Below are 20,084 nucleotides of genomic sequence, written 5' to 3'. Positions count from 1 at the left end.
CGTTTCGGTTGTACATATTAGAGTTAGATGGAGCAATAAAGTATTGCCACTATGTTTAAAAATGTTGATCCAATAATGACAACAGCGATAATGCAATGTTGTAGGTGAATTGACAGAGTTCGTTCACGCAAATGCTGCAAATTGGGCCGGTCACGCCTCACTTACAGACAAAAACTCATATGCTACGATAAAAATCCTCCTAGTGCTGCATTCCTATATGTACCGAAGTATCCAACTTTGATTGTCACCAAATCCGACAACCAAGAGAGATCAATGCTATCTAAAGGAGAGACGTCAGTCAACAACCATCTACCAACGCGCTTAGCCACCCAAGCAGGATTCTCATCAGCTGTTCCCCATTAGTATTTACCAAGAAGAATGTCAAGATAAGGACATAATCGAAGGGGGGCAAATATGGCTCACCTATCCAGTGTCCGGCCTTCGGTACGACATCGATCTCTGTGTCGTCGCTCAGATTCCCCAGTAAGCTCTGGAGGACGCTCGGGATGCCGAAGCTTGCTTCGCCCCCCAAGGCCAACACTGGCATCGCAAGCTTTCCACCCGTCAGCAGACCCCGGAAGAAGCTTCGATCGTCGGCTATGGTCGCCGCCGAGAAGGGTCCAATCATAGCCCTCACTACCGTATGCGAAGTCAGCAGTTACTTCTTTACAAAAGATGGGGGGTTGAAACAGTCACCAAGAGCTTTGGTGTTTTTGAATTGCAATACACGCGCAATGAGATGCCGAAGAAGATAAGGGAAACAAGTCCGAAATATACTCACGGAAGCCCGGCTTCGATATCGAGCTGGTGTAGCGGTTGACGGTGTCCTCGGAGAAGGACGTGACGCCGCTGTAGGAGCCGTGAAAGAAATACCAGCTGATGAACTGCTTCTCCTTCCCCGAGATGAGAAACTCGGCAAAGTCCGGGATCTGGAAGAACGCCAGCTGCGGGTTGGCGTAGAGGTCGAAGAACGGCGCCGGCACGGCCGCCTCCTCGTACCCGAACCCAGGCAGGGCATACTCACTCAGCCCGAGCATCCTGACGGCACCCGGGTGCTTGAGTGCCAGGGCCGTCGCGAACCCGACACCCTTGTCGTGGCTGAAAACATACGTCTGGTTGATGCGCAGGAAGTCGAGGACGCCCTTCAGGTCCTCGGCCGTGGCGGCGGCCGTGTAATTGCCGTCTGGCGGTATAGAAGAGTCGCCGGCGCCGCGGTTGTCTGGAGCGATCACTGTGTAATTTTCTGCGAGGATAAGGCCGATAATCTGCCAAGTCAGGGAATACTGGGGGTTGCCGTGTACAAGCAGGAGGGGCGGGCCAGAGCCGGAGTATCGGAAGTGGATAGATACATCTTCTAGTGTGACACGACCATGCGACCATTCATCCCAAGGTGTTAAGGGAGTCACAAAGGAAGGGAGTAAAGACAGGTACAAGAAGAGGGCCTGCCTGGTATACATGTTGGCAACTGGGGAGAGGTTGGGTCGACTATAATATTGGAGGTTTTGTTTGGGTGTCAAGAAACTTGAGAACGAAATGCAAGGCAATGGTAATGATCATATACAGAGTACTTGGAGCCCTACTTGTGTCAAAATTATATACTTATCAATTATGATGCTGACTGAGTCTCATTGCGGGCACACTGCAATCAGGTCCCTCGCATTGATAATCCATTCGATCCCGCCTTTGCTTAGTCAAATGTCACGCCTATTGAAGGTTTAATAACTTTTTAAAGACAGGGATTTCTATGGTAGCGCAGTCATCCTTCAGATGATGAATCGCACTAGACTTCACAACATTATTTCTGCCATTCCTGCGAAACCAAGTTACAAAGCATAAATTAACCAAACTCTGTCATTTCCAAAGTTTACCACTTGTGCTTGTGCAATGCAAAGTAGGTCCGGCTGGGGAGATATGACGAGGCGTGCGCAAGTGTATTTGAGTAACATTCGATCGGGAGTTTGTTGACCCGTTGAGTTCTGGTTGAGCATCGGCACTGATAGGCTGCGTACTTTATCCGACGCTACCTTTAGGGCTAGCTGAGTGGTCCAATGCGGCGAGTGAGTTTCTAAGCGGCGGTGACAGCCGCATAGTATATCGATGTCGCCGAGCGATTCCCCAGCTCTAGTGCTTATATGCTTAGAAAAACAGGAGTCGCGTGGCCACCAATTGCCCGCTGAGAAGCGAACCTCCGCTTCAGCATCAATTGGGATCCGCTGTATGATAAGTCCTGCCGATTGAATGGCCCAGTGAGGCTTCCGGACTGACGTAGCGTTTGTGGTGGCCTAGCTGTTCTTGTAGGAGTAGCCAGTTTGCTTACTTATGACACTGAGCCTAATTACACCCTGGCGCAGCTAGAACCCTGCGAGCGTAAACAGGCTGCCTCGAGACAAGTTGAAGAACCCCGGACCGCAACGAGGCCCCGAAGGCCGTTCATTTTGATTGAAATGCCTGTTTCCTTGTTGTCACGCTGTGCCTCGGTCCTCGTACCTATCTGGACTGCTCCGACCATTGTTGTAGCGGTGCGATCGTACCTCGCCGATGACTTAAAATAGCGTGCATCGTTACAGCGACTTATCGTCTTGCTTCAAATGGCGCGCAGTTCTTCTCCCAATTCTCGTTACAGACTGTACGCATCAAAGCCTTGGGTGCTTTACGCCCTGTCAATAACTCAAAAGCTTCCATTGCCATCTCGGCAACGACCTCGAGGCCATCAACAATAACCCAAGCCGTGCCGCCGGCTTCACGTATCTCACGCATCTGTGTAATTAACGAAGTTATGAGAGGTTCATAGGCCAACTGTTGAGGGTCAGCAAAAGGAATTAGTGCTATGCATGGAATGGTTCCGAATGCTTACTTCCACAACGACACCACCTGTCGGGCTTTTGAGCCATTGCGGTGGCAACCTGAAGTCAATTTTGGAGTCATGAAAATCGCCGGCGGCGGCGACGCACGACACTATCATTGTTGGCTGCTGATGACTTATGGGCCAGTCCTGGTCGGTTGATTCGAGGACGTGACATATCCTTGAGCCATTTTGGACGAGCTGGTGTTGCTTTGCCCAGATGTTAAAGTGTTCCGCCACCTTGTCCGCATTAGCCTTGGTTCGATTGAAGATGAAGACCTTGCGGCACCCGAGCTTGATTAGAGCATAGATGGCTGCCCTCGCCATACCTCCTGCGCCAATTACAAGTCCAGTCGTCTTTGACGGCTGAACGGTGTTGCGAGGGCTGATAGCGCGGCGGAGGCAAGTCATAATGGCGCTCCAGTCTGCATTATCTCCATAGAATCTGTGCGCGGAGCCACCTTTGTTGCGTGCATTGGCATGATCGATGACAGAGGAAGTTTCTCCTCGCAGAGGCAGAAGGATGTTTACTGCACCGATAGCTTTCGCATGTGAGCTGAGATGATCAACATGATCCATCATAACCACTTTGAATGGGGCAGTCAAGCAAGCGCCGCCAAAATCGTATTCGCGGCGAAGTCTATCCAGGTCCTCTAACTGATTGCATTTCCTCGCCTCGAAAGAATGCGGCATCATGAGGGCATCGTATGCAGCTCGATGCATAGCAGGAGATGCAGAATAGTAGACCTTTGAGCCCACCGTGTAGAATTTCAAGGGATGAAGAGAGCCCTTGCGGAACATGAGGCGAAGAGATCCCCTAGTTGAGTTAACACCAGCGAGATGTTCTCGGGAGGATGCCTTGACCGAGCCATGTCCAACTGGCAAGAACGCCCAGCCCCGAAAAGGAGGTCTGCTTCCATCAGTAAGGATATTGCTATTTAGAGCACCTAGTACTGAGAACTCATAAGCCACAAGTTGTGGTTTTGGATCTGGCATATCCTTGATCACTTCAAAGAGCCTGTGCCGACCTTCGTCATCCCGATCCTGGACACAGAATCTAGCGAAGCGAACAATGTTGCAGCCAAGAGCTTGTGCGCGCCGGAAAAACTCCAGGTAAATCGGTTCTGACCATTTTGGTGCATTAAAACCTTTGAATGTAAAATTTCCAATGATTTTTGTTTTCCCTCTCATAGAGAGCACCCGGCTGACCAAGTTTTCACTACGTTCGAGATCAAGACTGACATACTCAACACCAAGTCGGAGACCGTGTAGTAGTAATGCCAGATCCATGGTGTCCCTTTCATCCTGCGGTCGTTGACGCTCCTCTCGTGGGTTCTCTTCCACATGGTAAACGATGGGTAAGTCTAATTTACGCCGTATCAACGATACTTGCATTGCAAGAAAATCCATGATATTATTAGGCCAGGTGTCGACAATGATTTCAACTGCATCAGCCCCGGACTCAAGCTCCGTAATGTTGATTTCTTGACTCATAAGGTCAGATAGTCGCAAGCGAAGTACGTACGAGTATGATCGATATTCGGGTGGTATTGCGTTGATGGAAAATGGGTTCTCCACCCAGGATCGGGTCAATCCTTGGCCAGTGATGAGATCGAGAAACTTTGCAAAGTCCTCTTTCACGTTCAGTAGCCTTGCAGAGGCCATGGAAGCAGATCGGAGGCCTGATTCGCTTGCTCCAGTGCCCTCACCACTGGTATCGGATAAGTTATAGTACTCGAGATTAGTATGCTCTCGGTGCTTCTGGTGTGCAATAACCAGTCGTTCTGCATCAACAACTGGTATATTCAGAAGCCGATAGATTTCCTCCTTGTCTCGGTGAACGTAGATGACCGGGTTGGTCTCGGAGTACTGGAGCAGCAGTTTCTGAGCATCTCTGCTCCATATTCCCATCTCGCATTCGATGATGCAGTTGTATCGATTGGCCTGTAGGATCTTTGCTAGTATCAAAGTCAATTGAGTGTTAAGTGCATCTTTGCCGTATTTTTCCAAAAACTGCGCTCGATTGAACCCAGTGGCTTGCTCAAAATAATGATTCTCGGTGAGCAAACGCCGATGCAGATATGTCGCTCCAATGAATCCAAGTGTGCGTTTTCCCGCGCCACGACATCCGACCAAGACAATAGATGAGTCCGGATGGAAATTCCTGCGATTTGGCGTTGATAGGCTTGTTGAACCATCCTTCCCACCATCTTTGTAGAAGTTTTGAGCATAACCTCCAGCCATCATGAACTGCCGATCTCCAGTTCCAAATGGAGATGTTATGACCTTCCCTGCGATGAATCTTCAGCGTTTGGTAGTCTTCCAAGTTCCGAATCACTGCAACTCGCCACTTTTAAAGTGTATTACCCAGTCACGAATTCGACCTCATAGAGACACAGGGATGTGGCTCTCCATGAGACGTTGCTTTCGTTAGCCAGAAAGTCCTATAGTTTCCCGATTGCCGAGTTGTTTGTGTGATAACAGCCTGACCAATCGGAGCCCTAAATACAGATGTAGGGGATGATCACAGTAGTGGTTTGAGCTTCGAAACTTCATATGGTTTGATGTTGTCTAATGATCTTGAGCAAGCTTTCAGTTTTCAGCAAGCAACAAGTATGATATCCTCGACAACTCAATCCATGAAAGGGTAGAACGATGTGGTACGGGAGATCTGTAGCGTCGGCAGTGCTGCCGGCAACGAACAGAGAAAGTTCGCCCAGTAGAGGCCGGCAACGCTCCAGCCACAATTGGAGTTTGTGTGCGCCACAGCTGTAGAAGTTCCGTCCCGATGCAACCCGATTGAAGTTCGGCTTTTGTTGTAGTACCAGCCAATCTCGAGCATGCCGCGTAGCTTTGGACTTCGAGTCCGGTATTTACAGGATATCGCCGATGTAATATGTTGATTGTTATAGTCCGAGACCGTTCGTGCCATAAGTTGAGTTTGCACAGCCAAGCCCCTCTTGCTGGGTGCCCCACCCAAACCTTCAATTGCTGAAGTTTACAGACGATAGCGCATTCATTTCCCCTGTGGCTGCAGATGCTCGGAACAGTGTTCATCGTCATCCCAGATAGCCTCGGAAATCGCTGTCTTTCGTCAAAGGGACAATTAAGGCCATTGGATGAGCCGAATGCTTACAGCACTCATCATCTAGTCACCAATATTCCCGCAGACACCAGCTGAGATATTCGTCAGCTAGTCTTGCCTCTCCCAGAGCAGAGTGCTGTAAACCAAGCTATAGGAGCACGAAAGAAACCCTTGCGGCGGGTGGATGAGCCATGAGTGATGGGGAGAGCGATGGGGACAAGCGGGCATCGAAGAAGCGCAAGGCTAGCCGAGCCTGCGATCGTTGCAATGTGCAGCACCAGCCTTGCGACAACGCGATCCCAAAGTGCAGTGTATGTGAGCGGGCCGGCACAGATTGCACATACAATAGACCAATTCGCAAGCGTGGACCTCGGACTGGGTACACCGCACAGTTTGGCGAGCGACTATGGGGCTTAGTCTTACGTGCCAACCCAGATCTTGAGGATGTGGTACTCCAATTACTTGCCAGTGGCATGCCCGGCGATACTGGAGTCTCGAATGCGGACTATTTCAAGAATAATGACAATCAGTCAGAACTAGTCAATCGATTCAACGAGAGTCGGCTCGGCAAATTTGTACATAATGGGGAGCTGCCGAGCCTGGATGAACTTCGAAAAACCCAAGCATCAGCACAGGCCAACGCTCATCTTCCGGCCGCCAACAAAGGTGACCAAGGCACGGGTGATGGTGAAATTCTGCAGAGCCACGGCCGTCGTTCGAGAAGGAGCACAGTTTCAGTGACGTCGAAGCCGTCACCTAGTGTGAATCCTCATGGTCCCATACAAAATCCAGGCGACATATACACTCTCAGTGAAGATATCCGAAAGCGATCCTCCCACGCTGATGTGGATGGTTTGAGCCAAACCCAAAGACCCTCGCCTTCTCAAAATATAACACAAACCCCGGATTGGCATAGTTTTTCGACATCTGCTAATAACAATACCTCGTTACCGTTTGAGTTCATGCCAGATAGTTTCACGCATGACTATGGCTCATTATTACGCACTCCGGTCCAAAATGGAAGAGGTATATCCGAGGTCCAGTCTTCCAGCAAAGAAAATAATCCAGCAAAGAGTGTTGATGAGTTGCTCGTGAATCGAAACATATCTGGAGTGCAGACGGGCACTCAAAGTACTGATTTTGACTTCCCCGACATAAATCAATGGTAAGAGGGCTTCATGCGTGATATCTGTTCTGTTACATCCTCAAAGAAGTAATACTAATAGCGCATTAGGTACGACTCAATTCCAACAGATACGCTGCTGAACCTGGGTTTTACTGGCGGCGAGGGTATGGCACAAGACTTCCTGGAACTTTGCGAAAACCCTGACCCAGTTGAAAGCGCTCCAATTTCACCAAGTGGTCAAGATGAAGATGAAGAAGCAGTTTGGCGTCGACTAGTTATGCGAGGTCGGTTTGTCTGAGACGTGGCCAGCATGGCTTCTGTCTCGTTCTTTCCCAGCATGCACAACAATAACGATCATGCTCAAGCTGTGACGCAATCTTGCGTTTCATGAAAGTAAACAAAGTCAATTATAACCCAATTCGGCCAATATATCTCAAGGACCGTGATCTGCACACAGAAACTACGCAGTGGGCTCTGATATGCCCAGCATTGGCACATGTATTGCATGTCAGTAGTGACCTATTGTGGACCATGTGGCTGCTCAGGTGAGTGATCACTATCGACACCGGATGATATTCACTAACGTTCTACGCAATAGTGTCCGTATACTGCTGCGGAACACAGATCTTTGCCCATGTGAATAACTCTTCTTCACTGGCTCACAACAATGTGACAGTAGACCAGATTTTCTATTGAGCGAAATGCGAAAATGACTTCTCATGATCACTGTAAGATGAGTACAACCCTGTCGTCCCAAGAAATAGGCCATCGTCACGGCAAAAGATGGTACTTCAGACTTTCAATTCTGTCGGATTCTGAATATGCTGCAACGGATTGTGTTGTCAGCGTGTTTAGTGGTTTCAAGAAGCAATTGCATCATCCCACCATGTGCTAAAGTGCAACGTAAGCCCGGAAGGCTTACACTATTGGCCTACCATGCTGCCCGCCATAAGCCAAGCGGTGTACTCAAATGAATAAGGTTGTCTCTGTGAAACCAAGGCGGGCGATAATGACAATTCAGTTCTAAGAGCAATTCAGAAGAAACATCAACCTCTTCTCCCGGGCTCTGTCATTGGCCATGCGAGAAAGTGGTTCGGCGTGGCATTTTGGGGAATGGCCAACCAGTATTGGGGCGGAGTCAGCAATGAATGGAAAGGTGCCGATCTTGGGGCTTAGATTAGGTGTCTTACTACACTAATGTTAACAACTGCGGTTCAGCGCATCATGTGATTGGCCAGATTGCAGCTGAATCCTTGGAGACTTTGCCTACAATAGCACTATGCAGCGAAGCACGGGCCCGGCTACCTACCATACGACTCTGTGGTTCTCAGGCAGCTAGATAAAAGCTATTAGCTGCGCCTCTGTTCAGTCACTCTCACTTTCAGCTTCAGCCTTACACGTCGCAACGTTTTCTTCAGACATCACGCGTCCTTATAGCAAGCATTTCGTCCTTTCCGACCAAGCTCACTTTCCAACCAACTTTACCTCCAGTTGATTGAGCTCTCAGAATTGCTCCAATAGTTATTTTCGCTTGATCCATACGAACCCTCGGTGTTAGAGCTGAGGGGCACAGCCGTGGGATTCAATTCACCTCACGTGCCTGCCAATACACTTCCAACCAAGATCAGCTCGCCCAATGGATACACAGGACTCGATTCTGGCCGAAAAGGCCCAGCGGGCTAGGGGTGTTGTGCACCGACCATCTGATGCGTCGGCATCCAGCAGCCAGCCGCCTGCCGCTGATGTTCAGGACGACAGTGTAGAGGACCATGTCGCTAGCTCTTCACAACCTGTACAGTTACCGCCATATTCAAGCACTTCCAGTAACCCGCCAGATCAGCAGAAAGTATTTGTTGCGAAGGGTCCTCAATACTATCCTGGTCTTCCGGTACTTGATTATCGGCAGTATTCGCCCCCCATGTTTGACCTGTCTGTTGACACTACAACCATCACCAGCAAGGCCACATATCTGTCGGAGAACGTGAAAGCGTTGTCTACCTTGCTCACAAACCTAGCTACCGTGCCGCCAAAGCCACAAGTTTCAATTACTGGGAACCGTGGCAGGAAGGTGGACTTTAGCATCAAGTTAAACCTTCTCAGTCTTCTTATCCCAGACAATCCCAACAATCGCATGGACTATCTCCGCCTTATTAACAAGGACGAGATGGGATACCGAGGGGGTCAACAACCATCTCTAAAACCCGAGGTCACGGACGGCGGGCTTGAGGCATGGTGTCAGCGCTTCATTGACGATGACGCAAATGTGAAATCGTTTATGTTAGAGCGCGTGGTAGCGAACTTTGACACCAACTGGCTAGAGGGTCAGATTCGCAGCCTCGTGGCAACTACACAATATAAGGGTGTGGTGACTGTGTCGTTCCCTGTCACCCACTCAAAGGTCATCGTACAGACCCCGGACAAAGTCAACAAGTTTTTCACCAGTGTCTCGACGCTTTTTACCGGCAAAAGCAAGTACGAAGTTGTCAAAGCAGTCTGGCCCTTTGCCACGGCCAAAAATGGGGAGCCTGGCCGGAGATGTCTAGTCCAGAGCGAAAAGACTTGGTGGGAGGAGTGGAAGGATCCGATCAAGTACGCCGTGGCGACTAAGCGCCATGGCTGGGTGACAAACGAAGATAAGTTGGAGTGTATTATGGAGTCCAAGGGAAAAGGACTATCCATTGTTGACTGGGGCCCAGATTTCTAAAGTGGATTTTGTCCGGGATGTAGTCAGATTGAGCAGATTCATACTTTTGACTACAATGGGTTATAAGTATGTCTTTGGGTTCTCTCTTCATGTATGTAATCAATCAAAAGGCCTTCACAGAAAAGGCTGAACATGTACCCAAGTATTGTAGGTTAGTTAACTTGCTTGCTATGCAGCACTTATAGGCTATTGACTAGGCTGTAACGATCGACACTGTGCAAGCATGAGTACTTCGCGTGTACGGGAAACAACACCGATATCGTGTTTACACACGGGTGCGTGAAGCAATTTCGCCTAAGATACACTATTTTTATACGTATAGCACTTTGCATAGTTTCTACCAGCTGTATGGGTTTATGGCGTGCAGATACATCCAAATATTGCCAATCCAAATTGAGAATTGACCGAACCCCGTCAACTAAGCCAGCATATCAAATTAGTCCGATTTCTAAGAGCTTAGATGACAATAAGTACTAAATATGAAATCTTAAACCGTGATCGTAATCTTAGGTCACTAATATTTGAGTTGATATGGTACTCGGCGGCTTGCCAATCGTCCTGTATACAACCGTAAGTACGCTGTATCGACTTGACATAGGATCATTTAACGACCACATGGTTCATAGTTACACGGGCCAGACGAAATCACGACAAATGCCTCAATATGCAGCTCCCTTGGTATGGACATCTCTCTGCTCGTTTGATTCGTCGAAATTTGGTGCCGTCTTATATGTGCATCCTCATGTATAAATGACTTCGAAATGGATTTATCCTAAATCTGCTTATAGCCGGGTAGTATTGCATTCCTACCCTGTCGTCCAAGTATGTAAACCCCTATGTCGTGGACTGCGCAACATTATTTTCTCTGACAGATACAACGATCACCTCTAAATAAGGCGGATGGCTTGTCGTAGACAGGCGCTGAGCAACCAGTCGGGCGCACAAATTTAGTAGTACACTGAATGGGAATCTTTCTATTTCGTGCATTAGGCAATCTGGCTTCATAGTTCATGTGGATGGCCAGTTTTAGGAAGAACATTTTCGATTGTTTCATTGTCATTACATGCGTCCTTTAGATATCTATTAAAACAGCAGGGACAACGTTCAACAATCATATGGACCACAGTTTTGTCGTAATATGTAGATCCATGTGAACTTCAAGCGACTATGCATTCAATTATGAGCATTTGAACTAGTCGTGCAATGATAACTCTCCCGTTTAATTGCGTACTGCACAACTAACTAATGAACGTAGCCCATGAGCGCATAGCTAGTGCCCGGGTAACTCAAACTGTTGACAACAATATGAACTATCGTTTGACTTTGTGTGTGCCTGACAACGCAGAAGGCAGTTAAATATAACCAGGAAGAGAGTGGGGATGCACTGGCACGTACAGGTCACAATAACATTATACTTATCCTCATCATCATTCTTCCCTCCTGCTTTTTTATATTGAAGTCCCCAGTCGATCAATTTGTTCCACAGAGCAGGTCATAATTATGGGAAGTTATGTCAACGCACGGTTCTCGACCATTGCACTGTGTATACGAAATATGACCGGCACTAGCGTATGAATCATAATGAGAAACCGTGAGTCACAGCGGGAAACACACCCGGAACCAGCTTTTTTAACTGGACGAATGAGCTCGAAGTTAAGAACATCTCAAAGTACGGTTCATTACTCATAGTATACTCCGCCTCATTGTACAGCTGAGCCTTTGCCTGGGCTGTCCTAATGGAATGGCCCTCGCAACACCGCTTCCCTGAAGCGCCACCAATTTAGCGGCTGGAGTGCAGCACTACTGAAAATCCACAACTTCCCCAAATGAGGTATTGGTAGCATTGAGCCTCTACTATAACTCTCCGCTGTTTTCCTGCTTGTGTTACCCGGTTTGGTATAATTCTATCATCCCTCCATTCACAAAGACCATTCTTTGGCAATATCAATTCATTTCAACTTGTTGTTTTGTCATTAGCGCAGTGTCTCTTCCACTTCTGCCCTTTTCAAACTCCCAAATCTTAATACAGCACAAACATTGAACAAGAATCATGGCGACCACAGAGACGGCACGAGATTCGCCATTTGTGGCGATTGGATCCAATGAGACGGCCCTCTGTATTATCCCACCAAGGCACTACTGGGAGTCAGTCGACAAATTGCGGATGTTGTATGACAAGGCGTACGAGAAGTGGCCTCCACATGTCAATCTCATATACCCCTTTGTAAAGACAGATAGCCTACCGAAAGCCGCACAACTCATTTCTATACATTTACAAAAGAACCAACGTATGCAAGTTGAGACACAAAACCTGTCGATAACACTCAATGCTACGGATTATTTCCATCATCGGCACGACAACACGGTTTTCATCCACGATAATGAAATTGCCCACACGTCAAGGCTAAATGATTTCCGACAGAGTATGTTGGAAGCGCTGGGTCACCAGGCAGACAAATACCAAATGCATATGACCATCGGCCAGAGTGACGACCTTAACGCCGCACCGCATAAGTTCTTGCTCGATAAAGCAGGCTTGATTCCACCCATCCAGTGGGATGTGGACGAAGTTTGTATACTTGTGCGTGATCGGACGCAGGTGAATGGCCAATCGACAAGCCAAATGAAATTATGGGGAACGATCAGTTTGAAGGACTTCAAGCTTCATCAGCTACCAGCTCCTTCACGCTTCTACGAGATGAGGTCATTGCTAAGAGGCTCGGAACGTCATGATATTGAGGCACGGCTTGGAAGTGGATCACAACTTCGGCATCCATTGTATTTCTCAGCAAAGAGCAATACATGGGAGCAGGTTCTGACACCCTCCACCAGCAATGGGACACCCGGTGCTGGCAAAATCGATACTCTCAAGGTTACATCCTACAACGTCCTGGCTGAATTTGAGTACCCGCCATCACAAGCACGGTATTCCATTATTGTTAGTAACTTGCTAGACCAATCAGCGCTAGCTGACGTTGTTGTACTTCAAGAGGTCACGGACGATTTCTTATGCTATCTTCTTCGCAATGGCGATATCAGAACTGAGTATCAGTTTGTGTCACACGGACCTCCTGACCAGCTAGAGATTGATCCTTTGCCGAGCCATCTAAATGTCATCGTATTAAGCAAGTGGTCTTTCACATGGGATTGGGTTTCGTTCAACAGACGCCATAAGGTTTCCGTTGTGCTCAAGTTCGATGACATCGGTAGGCGAGATGGAGAGATGTTCACACCGGCTGTGTTGGCCGTGGTACACCTTACCTGTGGTCTGACAGACGGTGCAGTGGCCGCAAAGAAGTCAGAATTGCAATCTATTTTGGAACATCTTTCCAGTACCTACCCTGATAATCCCACGATACTGGCCGGAGATCTAAACATTACCACTAGTGCCTATACGATTGGCGCAGCGCTAGAAAAGAAGTCCATTTCTAAGCAAACTGCAAAATACCTTGCGAACATGGAGACGTACCTACTTGAGTCCGGTTTCTCTGATGCCTGGACAGTAGCACGCCTTGAAAATGTCGAGACATCACAAGCCACAGAGCCTCAACGACACTATGCTGAGCCTTTCGAAGGAGAGGAAGGGGCTACTTTCGACCCTATCCGCAACCCGCTCGCCGCTGCTATTGTGGGTAGTGGTCTTAACAACCGGCCTCAGCGGTATGACAGAATACTTATCAAGCCAGGGAATTTATTCTCTATCAACGGCTTCAACAGGTTCGGTCAGCAACTTAAGGATATTCAGAACGTCCAAGATGCCAACTTGATGAGCGTAGGCAGTTATGCGAGTGACCACTGGGGTATCCGTTGCTCTATGGAGATAAAGTCGAAGTTCTCGACAGCTTTATCAAATGATTTGTCGAAGCTCGTGGTTCCAGTTGCTTTGACTGCGGTGCCTGAAGATTTATCAGACGTTTCCGATCTGAGAAGTTGTCTTGTTCGCCGTCGAATATTTCCCGAGGTAACAGAATTTCATAAGCGGGAGGAAGCGTTGGCACTTCTCAGTGCCACATTATCAGATACTGATACACGCACAGAGGTTTCCAGCCGTATAGGTGTTCAATTTGTTCTTGTGCCAGTTGGTTCTTACGGCTTGGGTGTCTGGACTGCAGCTTCTGATGTGGACTGTCTTTGCATTGGCTCAATAAGCCCCAAAACTTTCTTTGCCTTAGCTACCCAGAGACTGCGGAAGGCTTCATCAAAGGGCATCAAGGTACTCAGAAAGGTCAATGCCCTTTCTGGAACAATGCTTGAGCTGGAAGTGGGAGGGATCAAGATGGATTGTAAGCAAATTTTGAACCTTATTTCTACCCTTTTCAGCATCTCTATCAAGCCTATATTGCCTGTCCAAGGCGATCTAGCTCTTTATAATGTTTCACATATCCCAAAGAAATCCCGACCCTTCGCAAATGAACAATCGCTAACCCCGAATGTAGTGCAATACTGTCCTTCAGCCATAGTAGCTCAAACTTGGCCCAGGGCCATGGAGCTACCCGCGAATAGCCCTGCGTTTTCGCTTCCAGTGCAGATGTTGGCCAAATTGAAGCCTGCACGAGATCTCTACTACCTACGGCGAACAATCCCGGACTTCGCTGCCTTCAAGACAGCGTTTTATTTAATCAAGACTTGGGCAAAACAACGTGGCATCTATGCAGCTCGTTTCGGATATCTCGGAGGCATCCATATTGCTATTTTGCTCTCCCGGGTTTGCAAGCTTCTATCTCGCGATCATGGGACGGTCCCCGTACCGGTGATTGTCCAAACATTCTTCAACCACTACGCAAATTTTGATTGGGCAAATCAAATGGTTTTCGACCCGTTCTTTCACAAACACCTGCGGTTTGTAAGGACTTCTAGAGAGCCGATGGTTATTTTGGGGTTCCACTCTCCCAGTCTCAATGTTGCAACCGCTGCTTCCACGCCTTCAGTTCGAACTATTTCAGAGGAGTTCAAGCAGGCAAATCGCATGTTATCCTACGACGGGATGACGTGGGAATCTTTTCTCGGCGATGAGCCTTCTCAACTTCACAACAGCTACAACGCTTTTCTAAAAGCATACAAGAGCTACATCAAGATTGATGTACAATTTTGGGGTGTTTCGCTGGCAAAAGGAAGTCAATTTGTCGGCTGGCTGGAATCAAGATGTGTCATGCTACTTGTAGGTAAGTTAGGTTGATTGGAATCCTGAAAACAACAAAAAAAAAAAAAAACTCCATGCTCACACTACGCAGACATTGGGCGACGGGTTCCGAACCTCCATGCCAGAACGTGGCCGGCACGTTTTGTGGCTGAGGACTCGGACTCGGACGATAAGGACTATCAGGGTTGCTACCTCGTGGGCTTGGATTTACCAGTAGCTGCTCAAGGGCAGACCCTCACCAAAGATGACCTCAAAATCACATATGGCTCATTACTGAATGCAATCCAGAAGTTCGAAGAGCAGATCAGGAGTGACGAGAAATATTTCGACACCAAGTCCTCCTGGATGAGTGCTTCAATCATCAACCAATCCGAGTTAGGCAATCTCAAGCTAGATCACCGCGAATGGGGCGAACACACTATCGGAGAAGACGAATCCGAAGATGATGAGGAGGATGAAGATGCTCCTCTTGACGATATTGGCGATGAGGCTGCTACAGTAAGTACAAAGAAGCATAGTAAATTGGAGAGGGAAATGCCCATCAGGTTTTCTTACGCGGGCAGGTTTCGGTCGTCGGCCGATGTCATCAACCGCATCAGGTGGGACCCTGAAATGGATAGTGGTGACTATGTTGTCGGCTACAGAGACAGATTCTTGGGCATCCAAGAGAGGCCCCTGGACCAATGGAAAGCTGAACAAACAGATGAGGAGTTTATCCCCCAGCATCGCATCATGTACTTCAAGCGTAGCAGCGATGGTACAGTTGTGTGGAATCGTAGGTCTCGAACTGACGAAGTTTTTGGTAGTGGTGTCAAAAGCAATGTAGTATAAAGAGCTTGCAGTTGATCATGAAGTCATTGCATCAGATTATATACCCTTGTAGTTTAGTAACCTCGTCAGAAATAACTTCCCACATGTATCTTGTGCATCGCTTGCTGGAAATACACCCCATCTTGCATGGCTGTAACATCCTGAAACTATTCTTCACTTGCATGAGCCTGCGACTAATTAGTGCTATGCAACCCGTTTATCCATAATTAAATACCAGAAATTGATGACAGCTTCAACTGGGCCGCACCGATACTTTTCATCCAACAGAGCTTGCTTTATTTCACCGGGCCGCTGAATTTAATCTCACATTGGTTCTAACCTTGTTCTGTCCCACTGCCTTGGGCCAAAACCGTTTCATTGTTGACTCGACCAATTAGTCAACCAGTTGACCAAGTTATTCCGCATTGGTGGTATCTTCCTTAGACAAACGCAATTTCAGGCAGTTGCCTGCAAACGAGCATTTCCTTCGCATGCCCCAGCTTTGAATTGGTCATCTTGTGTCAGCCACAGAAACCGCACCCCTTCTCAAAATCTGACGCAAGAGACCAGGCTTTTGAGACTTGAACGACACCTGCACTATTTCTTGATAGTTCCCACCTGATTACCAAGACAACACAAGTACCACAGCACTCAGACGAAAGCTGCCTTTGTGTGTGAGAAGGCACAAACCCGGCCTCCTCCCATGAAAGTAAATCTCGGATCAACTTACTCTTTTTCGCAAAACGCTCGTCCACCATGTAACTTACAAAATTTGGAAGTTGTAACAAGTCGTTCGGCAGCTTTGGTTCACGAAATCAACACATGGATGCAAAAATGCACCGTCCTCGAGCAAACGAGTGTGATACATGCGAGCGCTTCTTTGCAACTCAGAAGTCCCTTTACCAACACATGGATGCCCATAATCACTGGTACTGCAACTGTCATATTTGTGGTGATGGCTTCAGCAGTGAAGTTGAGCGCGACCGACACGAGATCAACGAGTGTCTCTACTGTGGTGAGTGCCATAAACGATTCATGAATGAAAACAGCCTGCGTATGGTAAGTTGTCACACTCAGCGGAACGGTGATTAATGAAGCACATTTGAGTTACTAAAACGCTATAATAGCATCGAAACTCATGCGCCCACGTTGGCGCCAACATGACCTGTCCCTTCTGTAAGGCTTCTTACGCCACTGCAACCAGTCTGCCACCACCTTGAGAGCGGCAATTGCCCCCGCGCCCCTTCTCTCAATCGTGACAGCATCTACAATACTGTGCGTTCCAAGAACCCTTGTGGTATTATCTCCAAGAATATGCTTGAATGGCCCCCGCTCTACAGCATACGAGGCAAACAGCCGCTCGTGGAATGGGGATGGCTATGAATGCTACATCTGCCACCGTGTGTTCAATACTCTTCACAGTTTGAGCCAGCATCTAGCTTCGCCAACCCGTAAGTTACTTGTTTGTTGAATGAATGCTTTCGGATGGCTTGCCCCAGGGTGAGGGGGTGTTGCTAATCACGCGTACATATCAGCAAGCTCTCTACCATTGCCCCAACCAATTGAGGTATGATAAGAATTTGTCAGCCTAGCAGCACCAATGAATCATCCCGAGAGCGAGACTTGCGGCTATATGCGATTCGAAAAGGTGCAGACCAACTTCAAGTATGGGATTAGTAGGAACAGACTGCTCACATTCTGAGGTCTTTTTGAATACGCTCAAGATGGAGCATCCAAATCGCCATTTGTTTGTAGTAGCATACCGGGGAAGGTCGTATCGCCTTATGTGTGAATTGACAATGTTGAGAAGTTCTTGTGAAGCTCTAATGCTTGTACGCCACGATCAGGGATGAATGCTTACTATCAATCGACACATGGAATAAATCACTCGAGATGGAGCTTTAGTGATAGGAAACAAATTGAGCTCCATGCCATCTGCTAAGGGCTGTTCCGGACCGGCAAGCAGCTGCAGTAATTATTCACTAAATGTTTAGCACAACTGTTGAAAATTGAGCTTTGTATACAGCTATTACCTTCCTTGTTGATCACGTATGTAACAAACTTGATTAGAGGCTTCATCGAATCTAACAAACACTTAACACGCCATCGAATTTGCGTTCGGAGTCTTCCTTGACCAAGGCGAGAGAAAGCCCATGATAAGAGCTATGCCTGCCCTAACAAAAGCTCAACTGAAGCAGGTTCAGGCTGTGGAGGACTCATTCAACCGGACATATACTTCACAGTACGGTGTTGAAAGATGGGAGGGTTCATTGCGCCACGCTTTGACAGCGCCGACCCGGTACGCTGTGCTTATCAACCGTTACGAATCAGACAATATACCTAGCACATTCACAGAGAACGACATGAATGACCTGCAACTAATCAACTTTGAAACCGGTGATGATTTTATAACACCAGGATCAGAGCCGCGTCTAATCTCGTACCAAAGGTCTATCACAGCAGAGACCTCAGAATCCTCAGCCTCTGAAGCACCATTCCCAGCACCACAAGCTATATCTAGTAAAGAAACGACCACTCCTCTAATGACACACTGGAACCTAGATGCGGCCTCACTGCTTGCAGTCAGTATTCTGGCTCCAAAGCCCGGCGACAAAGTGCTGGATCTCTGTGCTGCGCCTGGTGGAAAGAGCTTAGCTGCAGCACAGCTACTGCGCCCATCAAACTTTGACCCGGCAGCCCCTTCACTACTCGGTGGTTGTCTTCACAGCAATGAGATCGACAACGCAAGAAACAAACGCCTCGCGTCCAATCTACAGTCGTACTTGCCGGCTCAATTTTTCAATACTGGCGAGGTCAAGGTGCTTAAGCTGGATGCGACCAGCCCCAATGCTGCGCAGTCGCTACCGCTGGGGACTGGAGGCTATGATAAAGTCCTCTTGGATGCCCCATGCTCAAGTGAGAGGCATGTCCTCCATGCACATTCGAAGGCAAAAAGAGGGGGTAGGGTCGCTGATGAGATGGCCTCATGGCGTTCCGGGCAGTCCAAAAAGATCGCGAAAATACAGGCGGCCATTCTTATGACTGCCCTGCGTGCTGTAAAGATCGGCGGTAAGGTTCTCTACGCTACATGTTCGTTGAGCAACGAAGAAAATGACGCAGTGATCGAGAAGGGCATAGAGCTTGTAGCAAAAGAGCAGAAAAAGTATGGCACCAGGTGGAACGTAGCAGTCAGGAGGGGTGACTTGGCTGGATATGGGCTTGAGGAGTGGGCCGAATGTACGAGACACGGCTGGATTGTTCTACCGGATCACCCGAGCAGAGGACGGTGGGGGCCACTGTTCTTCGCTGTCTTGGAAAAAGTCGCTGCTTGAAGAGAGAAAAGAAAGTAGTCGAGAACCTAGCTTTCAAAACGCGTGCCCTATATATGACCATCGTGTCGAGCCTCGACTTTCAGTAGAACACCTAGTCCGGATTTGATCGTTTGACGGTCACATAAGTGATGCCTTCTCACCATCGCATAGAATTTGTGCGCGTATCTTCAATCTGTGCGTTTCGGTACTTCCTAAGTTATACAGTCGTACACCGGTAACGCCTATCATAGCAACGTTGTTTATAACGACAAGCACCCATCGAGATCGACGGTCGGCTCAATATCCCGTTGGTGAGTACGGTACCCGACAAATCACCCAGGTGTGTCATTCACCGGTATCTGCACCTCATTTGATTTTAGCTATGCAGCTGCCAATTACGGATTTGGTATCAAGTTCTCATGCCATTCCAGCACTCAACCAAGATAGTGGACATGACGGTCTCTGTGACCATGATTGCCCGAATGTAACTACGAGCATCGTGTCCATCAAAACCAAATCTTCTCTGTACTAATACACCATGTAATCAAAAGAGATGAGAAACGTCGGCAAGGATATGTCGTTCGGTTCCTACCAAGAAAATCCCGAGTCATGGATGGATCGAGTTCAAAACATCACTTTTTAATTCTTAGAAAGTAAGCTACAGCTTGTAATGTAAGGAGTGGACACGCACCAAGTCAAATCCCAAAGGATTGGTGGATGATATCTCTGTTGTTCAGAAACTTTTGATCCCTTACCTCATGTCAATAAAAGCACTTTGTCGACTACAACGTCTCAAGAACACGGAAATACAGCCTGCTGGTTATGCTATGGTGGAACAATTCCCTCGCACGACTGACATCAAACTTCCCTTGACTAATCTAAGCAGGTTCCTAACATCACAACGGACGCAAAATAGACCTGCAAGCAGGATCGTGAAATAGTGACGCAAGTATCAAATGCATGCATGATCCGATCTGTTGGATCTTTGCCGTGCGCTGTTGATTCGTTCTTTTGACTGACAAAACGATACTGGTGTGGTAGAAGAGCTCATAGTCGTGCCTATCAA

The 20,084-nt window shown here is 47.9% G+C and overlaps 6 protein-coding genes across 6 annotated transcripts; 4 read left to right on the top strand and 2 right to left on the bottom strand.

The window, feature by feature from the left end:
- Positions 1–182: 182 nt before the first annotated feature.
- Positions 183–1,457, bottom strand: BKA67DRAFT_529751 (Alpha/Beta hydrolase protein; the record flags this gene model as incomplete). Its single annotated transcript, XM_046099123.1, has 3 exons — positions 183–349; positions 424–636; positions 782–1,457. 3 exons carry the CDS (start codon positions 1,455–1,457, stop codon positions 183–185), a joined length of 1,056 nt encoding a protein of 351 aa, XP_045963739.1.
- An 822-nt stretch (positions 1,458–2,279) lies between these two features.
- BKA67DRAFT_19922 (type I 3-dehydroquinase-domain-containing protein) lies at positions 2,280–5,241 on the bottom strand. Its single transcript, XM_046095406.1, has 2 exons — positions 2,855–5,241; positions 2,280–2,796 (listed from the first exon to the last, which is right to left on the bottom strand). Exons 1-2 carry the CDS (start codon positions 5,087–5,089, stop codon positions 2,572–2,574), a joined length of 2,460 nt encoding a protein of 819 aa, XP_045963738.1. The 5' UTR covers positions 5,090–5,241; the 3' UTR covers positions 2,280–2,571.
- An 877-nt stretch (positions 5,242–6,118) lies between these two features.
- Positions 6,119–7,351, top strand: BKA67DRAFT_652831 (uncharacterized protein; the record flags this gene model as incomplete). Its single annotated transcript, XM_046106236.1, has 2 exons — positions 6,119–7,092; positions 7,162–7,351. The coding sequence occupies 2 exons, from the start codon at positions 6,119–6,121 to the stop codon at positions 7,349–7,351; spliced, it is 1,164 nt and encodes a 387-aa protein (XP_045963737.1).
- Positions 7,352–8,408: 1,057 nt separating this feature from the next.
- On the top strand, positions 8,409–10,073 carry BKA67DRAFT_545056 (uncharacterized protein). Its single transcript, XM_046101308.1, has one exon. It carries the CDS (start codon positions 8,690–8,692, stop codon positions 9,755–9,757), a length of 1,068 nt encoding a protein of 355 aa, XP_045963736.1. The 5' UTR covers positions 8,409–8,689; the 3' UTR covers positions 9,758–10,073.
- Positions 10,074–11,807: 1,734 nt separating this feature from the next.
- On the top strand, positions 11,808–15,728 carry BKA67DRAFT_509119 (uncharacterized protein; the record flags this gene model as incomplete). The annotated part of the gene is made up of 3 exons (XM_046097216.1): positions 11,808–14,040; positions 14,194–14,919; positions 14,989–15,728. The coding sequence occupies 3 exons, from the start codon at positions 11,808–11,810 to the stop codon at positions 15,726–15,728; spliced, it is 3,699 nt and encodes a 1,232-aa protein (XP_045963735.1).
- Positions 15,729–17,872: 2,144 nt separating this feature from the next.
- BKA67DRAFT_529746 (S-adenosyl-L-methionine-dependent methyltransferase) lies at positions 17,873–19,039 on the top strand (the record flags this gene model as incomplete). The annotated part of the gene is made up of 1 exon (XM_046099122.1): positions 17,873–19,039. One exon carries the CDS (start codon positions 17,873–17,875, stop codon positions 19,037–19,039), a length of 1,167 nt encoding a protein of 388 aa, XP_045963734.1.
- Between the last annotated feature and the right edge of the window lie 1,045 nt (positions 19,040–20,084).

The sequence above is a fragment of the Truncatella angustata genome (assembly GCF_020726525.1).
Source record: "Truncatella angustata strain MPI-SDFR-AT-0073 chromosome Unknown BKA67scaffold_1, whole genome shotgun sequence".
Classification (NCBI taxonomy): domain Eukaryota; kingdom Fungi; phylum Ascomycota; class Sordariomycetes; order Amphisphaeriales; family Sporocadaceae; genus Truncatella; species Truncatella angustata.
The sequence above is the reverse complement of the archived record's forward strand: the minus strand, read 5'-3'. Positions and strand labels throughout refer to the sequence as shown.